The sequence below is a fragment of the Vanellus vanellus genome (assembly GCF_965231255.1).
Source record: "Vanellus vanellus genome assembly, chromosome: 3".
NCBI lineage: Eukaryota > Metazoa > Chordata > Aves > Charadriiformes > Charadriidae > Vanellus > Vanellus vanellus.
In genome coordinates, this window is record NC_138907.1 from 125,631,687 (window position 1) to 125,643,970 (window position 12,284).

At 45.7% G+C, this 12,284-nt stretch overlaps 1 protein-coding gene across 1 annotated transcript; it reads left to right on the forward strand.

Moving 5' to 3' along the window:
• Nucleotides 1–4,985: 4,985 nt before the first annotated feature.
• Nucleotides 4,986–6,804, forward strand: LOC309670356 (interleukin-17A-like; the record flags this gene model as incomplete). The annotated part of the gene is made up of 3 exons (XM_082481254.1): nucleotides 4,986–5,012; nucleotides 5,588–5,832; nucleotides 6,567–6,804. The coding sequence occupies 3 exons, from the start codon at nucleotides 4,986–4,988 to the stop codon at nucleotides 6,802–6,804; spliced, it is 510 nt and encodes a 169-aa protein (XP_082337380.1).
• Between the last annotated feature and the right edge of the window lie 5,480 nt (nucleotides 6,805–12,284).

Genomic DNA, 12,284 nt, shown 5'->3' on the forward strand with positions numbered 1-12,284 from the left:
TGATCCACTCAGATCAGGATGAAACGAAGTTAAACTAAAATTAAACTTCAGTGTTTAATCAGGGTGCTCAGAGCCTTGACCCTCAAGTTCTGAGCTTCTCTCAGATAACCACTGCCCTCAGGCTCAGTCTAATCATTGGTCTCCTAGAAATTACCTCCACCAATGCACAGCAGGTCATGCAATGCTTGTATGTAAGAAGAAGAGTGTTGCCTTAGCTTGCGGGGATTAATAAGAAAATTACTCAAAAGGAAGAATATGCATTCTCTCCAACAAGAATAAATAAATAAATATCTTCCTAAATGTAAATGGAAAAGCTCCTTGTTTTCCAAAAGTAGCATAACTTAACTGATAGTAACTGAAAAAAAAATATGTTTTAAGTATTTGGAGATATCTGGCATTTCTGTTTTCATTTGCAGCAATCTCAGTCAGGGCACCAGAGCTCTGGCACTGACTCACACTGTGACTTTGAGGGGAGAAAGTGTCATCAAGGCCAACATACTCAGATTTGGGTGCCTGAAGGATCTCAGCTGGGTAAAGTGCTTCAGTAGCAACTTAATGTCAAGAAAGCTTTCACCAGAGCCAAGAGAAGGACTAGGTTTGATTTCAAAAAGGCTTTAAATCATCCTTAATCCTTTTGTTTCAGTAAGCTTTTGTTTGTGTCCTAGTTTTCAGACCTCTAGTTGAGAGAGCGCTAAGTGTCAGAATGCCATGGGGAAAAATCTAATCTCATGGAAAAAATCATGTTCAGTTTTTGTTTGCACTTGAGACCAAGAAAAACTGGAAAAAAAAAATATCTTGGAAATATCTTGGAACCAGAAATGTGAGAGTTTCATTCCTGTAATTCAGACCTGGTGGAAGGATTTCAAGAGGTATATTATCTCCTGAGACCCTCTCATTTTGCCTATCACAACTGCAAACGAACGTGTTCATGGCTGAAAACAAACCATGGAAAGTTTTTTGGGTTTTTTTTCACCATTGCAATGCTGCGTTACATTAGCCGTGTCTGAACTGTTAACTATTCACCTTTCAAGTACTGAGGTAACCCAAACCACTGACACATTTAGAGTAAACGAGCCTGGATTTAGGGTCAGGCTGGTTGAACCCGACCTTCCACTACCTTGCAAGCTTTTCAAATACTTTTTGCTTCTAAAGTTGGAAATTTAACTGACCCACTTTGAATGGATATTCCAGTAAATGGCATTAGAGAAAAACCCTTCTGAGGGAAACATTTCCTTTAACCTCTACATCTCAAATTCTAAGAGGGAAACTGAATTATACATGTAGCTTTTCAACCATCAGCATCTTTTAAACAAGCTGATATAGGTCATGGCTATCCCAGAAACCGCAAACTAAATTCTACCCTTACTTACACCTCCTTTGGATGGCACAAGGTGAGTAAAACTTGTACTTAAACGTAAATATTAAGCAAATGTAAAAAACACACCTTATTTGCATTGTTTTCATCCGAAAACATCACCAAAATTGGACGTGAGAAAAAGGCATGTGCCAGCAGGTCAGGGCTGTTACACTGAGTGTTACTTCGTGGTTTACATCCTAGCTACTCGTAACCCACTGTCGGAGCAAAGCAATGAGAGTCTTTTCCTAAGGAAAAAAATGTTAGAGAAGGACAGATTCAATGTTCACCGTCTCCTTTCTAAAACGTAAGCCCTTTTGTCAAGAATCTCTCTGAAATTCAGCATACGAGCAGCATCAACACCCTTCTGTCTGTCCATCTCCCACCTACTCTCCAGGAACCTCATCAGAGAGGATGGCAGTAGCTGGTTTATTGTATCTCATAGTTCATTATGATCAGCATCATTACCTGGGGAGCTGAGAGACCTGAGCCTGCCCCTCTCCGTGTCAGCCAGGTTTTGTAGCAGTCTAGGGGGAGAGTCTCTCCTTAGGTCTCTCCTGAGCTGTCCTAATTAGCTATGTCATGCAGTATTTTCCAGGGAGAAGAAGACACTGTAGGCTAGTGGTTGGGATATTTGCCTAGGAGAGGCATCATGTTTCTAGTTCCTGGTCCATAATTATCCAGAATTTTTACACCTCTACTTTGCTGCCGACCGGCATAACTGTAGAGCTCCAAGCTCTCAGCAAAAGATATGGGATAATACTGCAGAAACAGCCTGTCCCAGAGCATCCCATACATCCCAGTGACCAAAATACTTACTGGAATCATGGAATCACAGAGTTTTCAGAGTTGGAAGGGACCTCTAGAGATCATCTAGTACAACTCACCTGCTAAAACAGGATTGCCCAGAGCACATCACTCAGGGCTGCATCCAGGCGGGTCTTGAAAATCTCCAGAGAAGGAGACTCCACCACCTCCCTGGGCAGCCTGTGCCAGTGCTCCGTCACCCGAACCATAAAGAAGTGTTTCCGTGTATTTGAACGGAACTTCCCATGTTATAACTTGTGCCCATTGCCCCTCGTCCTGTCACTGGGAACCATTGAAAAGAGCCTGGCTCCATCCTCCTTCAACCCACCCTTTAGATACTTGTACGCCATAATAAGGTCTCCCCTCAGCCTTCTCTTCTCCAGGCTAAAGAGTCCCAGCTCTCTCAGCCTTTCCTCATAAGGGAGATGCTCCAATCCCTTAATCATCTTAGTTGCCCTTCACCGGACTGGCTCCAGCAGTTCCCTGTCCCTCTTGAACTGGGGAGCCCAGAACTGGACACAGTATTCCAGCTGTGGCCTCACCAGTGCAGAGTAGAGGGGGAGAATGACCTCCCTCGACCTACTGGCCACACTCTTCCCTGTGCAGCCCAGGATTCCATTGGCCTTTTTGGCAACAAGGGCACATTGCTGGGCCATGGATAATTTACTGTCTACCAGGACCCCCAGATCCTTCTCCTCCGAGCTACTTCCCAGCAGGTCCGCCCCTAACCTATACTGGTGCTTTACGTTCTTCCTCCCCAGGTGCAGGACCTTGCACTTGCTGGAGAGCTGTTCATTTAAATCGCTGAAAATAGATGAGAGGATATAATACAGACATCCCTTCTTGAATGTAAGGTCTCTTTCAGGGTCAAGCCGAGAGCTTTTAATGAGCATTCAGGGCTCATTAAAACATCTCCCTAATGTGAAACAAAACCCAAGGCAGTTGCTATCAGCCAGAGCAACAACTATGACCCTTTTTCCAAGGACATGTAGTGATAGGACGAGGGGGAACGGCTTTAAACTGGAAGAGGGGAGATTTAGATGAGATCTTAAGAAGAAATTCTTTCCTGTGAGGGTGGTGAGCCCCTGGCACAGGTTGCCCAGAGAAGCTGTGGCTGCCCCATCCCTGGAGGTGTTCAAGGCCAGGTTGGACAGGGCTTGGAGCAACCTGGGCTGGTGGGAGGTGTCCCTGCCCAGGGCAGGGGGGTGGAACTAGGAAGATTGGAATCTTCAAGGTCCTTTCCAGCCCAAACCATTCTATCGTTCTATGATTCTGTGACCCTAAGCCAAAAGGGGGCACAGCCTTGAAGCAGCCCAACCCCTTCAGGTCTGCAACCCCCCTTACAATATCTCAGTGAAAATCTAGAAAAATCCCCCTGAATGGGAGAAAGGGATCCTGACTGCCACCACGTCACATGGAGTCTGTCCACTTGAACACACATATTTAAATACTGCGTGTCTAAATACTAACGTGGCAGGACACATCACAGCTGCTGAATACTGGTCTTCAAGGATGAAGAGACAGCAGGGTGGCATCAGGAAATACATAGGATCATTGGTCACTGTCACCCAGGACACAGGCCTGGGAGACAAGGAGTCCTAATGCCTTGGGGCTACACAATGCAAGGTATTTTAGCTCCCTATATTTCCAAGCGCAGCATGCTACCACCTATATGCCATAGACGAGGTGCCTGCAGTTTCTTCCAGCATTCCTGCCGACACGAGGAGTTATTTTGCATCTCTCAGCTTTCACAAGGTTTCTCTTGAATCCCTCTGTCCTCTCCCTAAGTTAGGACTGGAAGGTTTAACCACATCCATCACACTTCCCAAGCCTTTTTCCTCAGGATCACAGCCCTGTCTCATAGCACAAGAGCCTGAGTAAAATTAAAAGGTGGACAGCTCAAAATCAATTTTCATGTTTTGTTTGGGGTTGGGTTGGTTTGTTGTTTTCTTTTTTTCCCCAGATGGAGAATGACTGAATTTGTGAACCCTTTATCACAAAGCATTCTGGTCAAAACTGACATATCACACTGGAGGTGTAGACGTGCATAAAAATAGTCTAATCCAGGCTAGGAAATTTGAGAAAGAAATAAGAGATTGAGAAGGAGACTGGGTCCCTAGGCACCGAGGCAAGTGTCAGCACACGGCAAGTATGGAGAGCAATTGGACGGGGGCCAGCTGTCCAACATCTGCCTGATTCAGGATGAAAAGACACCAGACTGACCTCAAAACAAGACAGCTAGGAGCAAACGGATCCAATCTGGCAGTGCCAGTGACATTAGTGGTTTTGATACCTACAGAACCCCAAGTCAAGACCGTGAAGTGCATCAACTTATGTTTGATTAGATGACAACTCTTGCCCCAATTTAAAATTGTGCACTTTCATAGAATTATAGAACAGTTTAGGTTGGAAGGGACCTTAAAGATTATCTAGTTCCAACCCCGCTGCCACAGGCAAGGACACCTCCCACTTTGCACCCGCTCACTGCAGTGTGTGCCAATTTTTTGGTGGTTTTCTAACACCATCGTTGAGTTTTGTTACTACTTGAGCGACATGGCTAAAGTAATGACATCATCTACAGATCTAAGAAAGGGCGAGCCCATATCCTGTCTTCCACCTGCGTTGATGGAATATATATACATACACTTTTTAATTTAAGTTATGGTCAGAAACCACAGTTAAGGTTGGGAAAAAAACACCTACTCCACATTAACTAGGACAGCACAGAAACCCTTATAAAAAGTCCACCAGCAAATGTGCCCAGACACCTTCAGTTCGACAGAGCCCAGCACGAGCATCTGCCACAGTAAAAGAAGGAAGGAAGATGTCTCCGATACTTTGCAATTCTCTGGTAAGAACTTGCTTTCTAGGGTTTTTTTCCCCAGTTTGACAGAGACATATTTAAACTCTAACAGATGATTGCCAGGAATGGGGATCTGCACCCACCCTTAAAATGCTTCTTCAGACCATTAATAATTGAAAACAACTGAAACGGGGGACTGATGAATAGCACCAGCACGGGGCAGCAATGAGACTGTACCCGTATATTTGCGAACGGGGCTACAGCAACATAGTCTGAAGTCAAGAAATACATTGAAAACTCAACCTTAGAGTGTCTTTTTGTTGTTATCCCCTTTCTGCTATCTCCTGTATTATATTATTTTATATAATTTATTTTTTTATATAATTAAATTACAAATGAGTGTGTACCATACCTGTCCACACTGTAAGAATTAGTTAATGAAAGCAAGCGTAAATGTGATATATGGCAATTTTTCCATAATTACTCCAACCTGCAGTACAGACTTTAACTACCAGCCAGGCTGGCTGTGGGTGGGTTTCCCAGCCCCACAGGGGAGTCGCGAGGCGCACTGCGTTACAGCAGCTGTATCTGCACTATGTCCTAAATGCACTGATTGTCTTCAGTTCAGATCGCTGCTCCTGATGCTGCTGGCCGTGCTGTCAGCCAGAAGCTCTGCCTACGGGAAGGTGATACAGCCTGGACTCAAGCCGGAGAGCCTCTTCAAGCAAGCATATGCTGGATGCCTGACCCAAAAAGACTCAAAATTCCCTCAAACCGTGAGAGTCAACATAAGCATCAGCAGCATGAACCAGGACACCGAAACGACTCTTGATGTCAGCAGCCGCTCTCTGGCTCCGTGGGATTACAGGTACCGTCTCTGTCCTTATGGTCTAGAAATACACTGGCGGCAACGGCCAAGAATAATGCAGAGGTCATGCCCACATCTTTACTATCAGTGCTGTGCTGTTGAGAGGTTTTGGAAATATGAGGGTATCCACAGCCTGTGTAATTCTCTTTGAAAGGTAACCAATACAGAAAGGAGCACAGAGCAAAAAGCGTGGTTGAGGCTCACATGCAGAAGGCAAATAAATTACTTTTGTAATTTAATTAATTTATTTGTATATTGGGGCAAGCTTTATATTCAAAAGCATTCTTAACCTAAAAGATCATCAAAAAGACCTCAGAGGGCTCACATTGCACCAAATTCAGTGGTGGTTTAATAACACCAGCATCAGGCCCTAAGAACGTTTCATATTTTGGAGGGGAGCTGAAGGTCTTTGGGTCCATTAGTCAGTCTGACATGTTGGGAAGCTCAGATAATTTCTAATCGGTCTTTCAAAGTCAGCACCTATTTGAAGCAAGTTCTCTGCAAAGGCAGTTGTGTGCAGTCCTGTCATGCTTGTCTTACACTTAAAAACCTGCAGTATTTACTTACTTACACTTAAAAACCTGGAGTAGTGGAGGGTCTACTGTCCCTCCATAGGAAGGAACATAGGAAATCTCCCAGGAGGTACAGGTTCCTAAGCTGGGAGCCCATAGTGATCCAGACTATCATCCAGCAGTATTCTCATTTCAAATACTTCCTTTCATGTCATCTTACAGAATCGATGAGGACCACAACCGCTTCCCCCAGGTGATCGCTGACGCCAAGTGCCGCCACTCCAGGTGCGTGAATTTGCACGGGCAGCTGGACCACAGCGTCAACTCCGTCCCCATCAAACAGGAGATCCTCGTCCTCCGGCGGGAGCAGAAGGGCTGCCACCAATCATACCGGTTGGAGAAGAAAATCATCACCGTGGGCTGCACGTGTGTCACCCCCTTGATCCGACACCAGGCTTAAAGGGAGCCAGTAGTGTGAGAGCAGGGAACCGTGGAGGAAACCTTCCTTGCCTAACAGCAGTGAAATGAAGGGGCCCGATTCAGTCTCCGTCAACCTGAATCAAACCATAATCACTAGATAGAATCTATCAGAATATATTAAAAATTAAGAAGACTCAGTTTTTTAAAAAATAATAATAATTATTTCCCCCAAAAAATCTTGAACTCTATGAATTCAGAATCCAGACACCTTCATGTGCTGGGCTGAAAAAGTAATGGGAACTCTTTACACATCTTCAGTTTACACTTTGAAATGTCTATTTATGAATTCTATTTATGCTGGTGGAAAAATTAGTAATAATGTACCTGCTTATTTATCTTTGTGTAATAAAAAAAAATAGCAAATAACTCTGTGATATTCTCCTTTCTTTCTAAAAAAACCTTATCGGTAAGGTAAGAAATCACAAAATTCAGCTATGACCATATAAGAGACCTGCATCACGCTCTTGATAGCATCTAGGTCTGCTGCAGCAGAATGTAAAGCCCATAGAAAAGTTAGGGCTTGTATCATTAACGCTCTTTTAACGATAGAGAAACTAAGACACCTGGAGAAAAATGATTTACCAAGTGACACCCAAGAGATTCACATTAAAGACAGACTGGCAAAAAAAGCAGTGAGTAACTACCCGGTTATCCACCTAACTATCTGATTGGAAAGGCGTTTGTAAAGATAGGTTCGACACAAATCTTTGAATGCTTCTTTAGGGGGAAAGAAACTCTCTCCCCTAAAATGACGAGTGAGTTTCCACTGCTGAGTTTTAACTTTGGTCCGACGCTCTCTGTGAATCCCAGTCCAACCCATTTCAACTCATTTTCTTGTGGAGCAAGGTCACTACCCGGCTACACGGGGAAAAGCACGTGAGTGAGTCGGGTGGATGACTGAAGCATTTAACCACGTATCGCTAACTGCAGTCGTCATTTTCTCCACCCTCGTGCCCTTCCAACGCGCTCGCTGCCAGCAGTCAGTGCTTCAAATGTAGGGCGCACTGACACAGCACTTCTGCCACGGTTTGCGACGGGACTTGCGTAGGTGGATGTCTAGCACTGCAGGGGGGGGTTATTTAAAGAACGCTGGGGTTAAAAGCGCTCAGCTGAAAACGTTCCGTGTTTCAAAAAGGCGGGCGGTTTTGCGAAGACGCGGCTGTTTTCGCTTGCCGCTGCCTCAGGGCCGTGCGACCCTTCTCAGGCGCTGGCAAAGTGCCGTTGGCAAACGCACCACCACATACGGGATTCCTAGAGGTGCAGAGCAGCCTCAGGGGTGCAAGTCCCTAATGAGAGGCCAGGTCCTCTCAGGTGAGAGCATCTTCTCCCCATCCAGCTGTGCTAACTGGAGATGCGACCATCCCAAATTTTGCCGCTGGGGGTTATTCCCTCCAGCTGTGCCAGTGAGCCTCAACCCTCCCTAATCTACTCCAGGCAAAATCAGGTGGGTCAGCCTGTAACCTAAACTCACAGCCACAGGCTTCATACCATCCCTCGACCTAGTAGATATACACTGGTCCAAGGAAACACTAATTAACTCGCAGTGATGAGAGTATGTGCAATCACAGCGATGAACTCCCGTCCACTCCTTTAGTTGCCTTCGAACACTGCTATAACTATCTAGCACTACACGTGATCCTAACTTAGCTTGTCTCCTACCTTTCCTCCAGCTATTCGTCCTTAAGGTCTTCTGCAGGTCCTGAAATTCATGCAGCTGGCTGTCCCAAGAATATTAAGCATGGGAACTGACTGCCAAAAAAACAAACCCATCGAGGAACACTCATCCTTGGAGGTTTTCAAGGAGTTAAATAAATATCAGTTCAGGAAGACTGAAACAGAGCTGACTGCTTCGTCCATCACATTATCTCTCAACTTCCTACCACTTGCTATAGAAGGAACTTTAGCAATTTGTCTGCAGCAGCCCCAGTAACTTCTAACAGTTAAAATTATGGTAAGTCCCACCCTTTATTACCTGGTAGTGATGTGCAGTTAGCCGGAGTTGGCACACGAGTAACAGAGACTAGTTAGCAACGCTGAGAGAGCGCTGCTTTGTGGAAAAAAAAAATCAGAACCAGGTCAGCAAGAGATGACGCAGTCAGAGCACCAAAACGCCGACACCTTTCTGCTGACGGGCTGAAAAGATACTCCGCTCCCCCTTCCAGCAGCGTCATTCTCCCTTGGACCACTTACCAACCCAATTAAACCCGTGTCTTAGGATGCAACCCTTTTTTTTTATTTACTCGGCCTTGTGCCAATTTCATGCTCACCTCTGCAGGCTGCGTGGGTGTTGTGCGGGCTCCTACGGAAGCGTTTAGTGGCATGGTTGCCTGGGTTCATTTGGCCTGAGGACTATTTTCTTTCCTACCGCAAGTTCTCCTGGAAGCCCTGGCATCATGGAGTCCTTCCTTCCCATTGCTGTGTTCCGCTGGAAAGGTGCAGAATAATTCCAAATCGGTGCACTCTGCCATGAGGTCACCTTAACGGTGCCTTTGTTTCTCCGGGCAAACGTTCATGACTACAATCAATAATGATCACAACAGGTGACCGAAGAGAGTTGGACCACTCTTTCACGCCTGTGCAGCTCTCATCAGTTTGAGGTTCAATGGGTAAAGCTTGCTCTTTCTTGGTTTGGAGAGTTTCAGTGCAAATTCCTGCTGATTTCATGTTCTTTAATGATGTCATCATGTGGGGGATGAGGGATAATTGCTGCAAAACCTTCTTCAACACAAAGGTTTCCAGTCCAGCACCTCTCCCTTTCTCAGTTTCATGTCAGTTTGTATAAAATCTGAGCAGCAACGGCTCAGCTGCCGGATCGCTTGGCAAGCTGTGAGCAAAACCCAGCAGAAAGGGAAGTTAGAGGTTGGATTTGTGTAGCAAATCATCAGATAACCATGTTCATCATTGCCGGTTATCAAAGCAAGCTGGACAGACACCTGATGCTTGTAGAAGGTAACGTAGATTTAATTGTCTGGCAAGCCTTACGAGGTGAAGGAGGCCAGGAGTAGAGATTTCAGAAGTCTGAAATAAAAAACAAACTCAAAAAATTATAGGGGAAAGTTAGAGAGAAGATAAACAATCTCTATTCATTTACTGGAACGGGGAACCTTGATCATGATACAAACATATTGCGCTTACTAAGAATGAAGATAAAGCAGAAACATGACACTTTGTACTGGTAAAACCACTAAAACTCACTCATCAAAAGCTGTGCCCAGAAAACGGTATTTTGAGTAGACGTGCTCAGTCCACAACCCCCAAAGAGCATCAAACATATTTTCAATCTTTTGTTGAAATTACAGAAAAGGCTGGAGAAAATGAGCTAGTTTTCTGAAGGAAAAATAAATAATAATTAAAAAAAAAAAGGAAAATAAATTACGCAGAAAGCAGGAATGGCTTTATCTGAAGAACTGAGGACTTGAAGCTGCTACTACAGTCCATCCCTGGAACTACAGAGAATAATTAGCAAAGATGGAAAATGTTTGTATGAGTAGCAAAGCAAAACTGTGGTTTGTTTCTGACGCTGAGTCTGGCTGGTATCGTCTCAGTTCCTGCAAGCCAGCACCAGCACACCATCCCATCCCCATGGACAACTCTGAGCCTGACGAACGGTATCAGGCAATCACTGACATTTTAAGAAGGCTTTTTTTTGTCACCGCCTTGTAACAGTGCTGTAGAATCATAGAATCATAGAATGGTTTAGGTTGGAAAGGACCTTGAAGATCATCGAGTTCCAACCCCCCTGTCATGAGTAGGGGCATCTCCCACTAGACCAGGATGCCCAAGGCCACCTCCAGCCTGGCCTCGAACACCTCCAGGGATGGGGCCTCAACAACCTCTCTGGGCAACCTGTGCCAGTGCCTCACCACCCTCACAGGGAAAAACTTCTTCCTAATGTTCAATCTGAACCTGCCCTCTTCCAGTTTAAAGCCATACCCCCTCATCCTATCGCTACATGCTCCAGTAAAAAGCCCTTCCTCAGCTCTCCTGTAGGCCCCCTTTAGGGACTGGAAGGCTGCAATAAGATGTACCCGGAGCCTTCTCTTCTCCAGGCTGAACAGCCCCAACTCTTTCAGCCTCTCCTCATAAGGGAGGTGCTCCAGCCCTCGGATCATCCTCGTGGCTCTCCTCTGGACACGCTCCAGCAGGTCCATGTCCTTCTTCTGTTGGGGACTCCAGAGCTGGATGCAGACCCCCCAGGTGGGGTCAGATGCAGATTTGTCCCACACACCTAGACTTTTCTTAAGCATAACGTTAAAAATGATATCAGAAAGCAAAGGGGAAGGAGACAAGGGAAGGAGATCAAGGCAAGTCTCACATTTTACCCCATGATGGTGGCATGGGAGCAGGTTTCTGGTCTGATCTGTCAGGCCATCTCCCAGGACAGCCAGAAATCAGAGCTGATTTGGAAATTCACCTCATTATCTGTATCCATCATGGTGGCACCAAACCACAGGTCCCCACAGGACTGGTCAGCAAATCGCTCATCCCCTTAAAATTTTGTCTGTTAGGTCTAAGTCTCAAAAAGCCATGTCAACTTTTGGATTTTCAAGCCATTGCTCCTCTGGCTTAACAAAGACAAAGACAAACACAAACAGGTTTTGGGTTGTTTCAGCATTTTAGGTTGCAACCTTCACATCCTTTATATATTTAATTTCTGTGCACTTTTAAAAGCCATGATTTTGTGGAACAGGCTGACCTGGTCTGTAGTCCGTTTGAACACCCCCAGGAGCATCTGCCTGTTGTCAAAGGTCCAGAGAAGCCTGACTCACACCTGCAGGCCAACACGTCCATGGGTCAAAGCACAGGTCTGGGAGGAGACATCTACCCAGGCTCACGTCACTGCTGTGCCTCCCAGCCCACGCTAACGCAGGGACCCGACCCAACCCTCCAACACCCCATGAGAGCTGCTACACAACAGAATCGCTGCTCAAGCTGCCAGAACAGGCACAGCCAAGGGAGGAATGAGCGAGGGGACATGGAAAGGAGGTCAATGAGAGGCAAGCAGAAGAGGGAAGGAATAGGAAAGGCCACAAGGCTCAGTCACCAACCTGTGACCATAGGTTGTTTAGCCTAGCAGGTTATGAGAAGACTCTGCGGGGCTGCTACAACACCTACAGCTGTGTCTTTTCCTCCTGATAAAACAACCAAATCCCTGAAGGCTGCTCTAAGCTGCACTTCAGAGCCAGAGATGTCCAGCTGGTCACCCAGGGGCTGGGACCATTGCTGCAAGGGGAAAAAAAACAAGCAAAGCCTTTCGCAAAGGCTGGTCCTCAGCTGTGAACTGTGCCTGCTCTTGGTGGCTTTATGACTGTGCTGTTTACAAGAAGCATAAACTCCTTTGCCATGTTCTTAGATTGCTGGGAATGAAAGCCAACCACCTACCTCATCACAAAAGCCAGCGCCTAAAAAATAACCAGACTCATATTTAGAACCAGCTGCACTCTAAGAATGATGCCATTA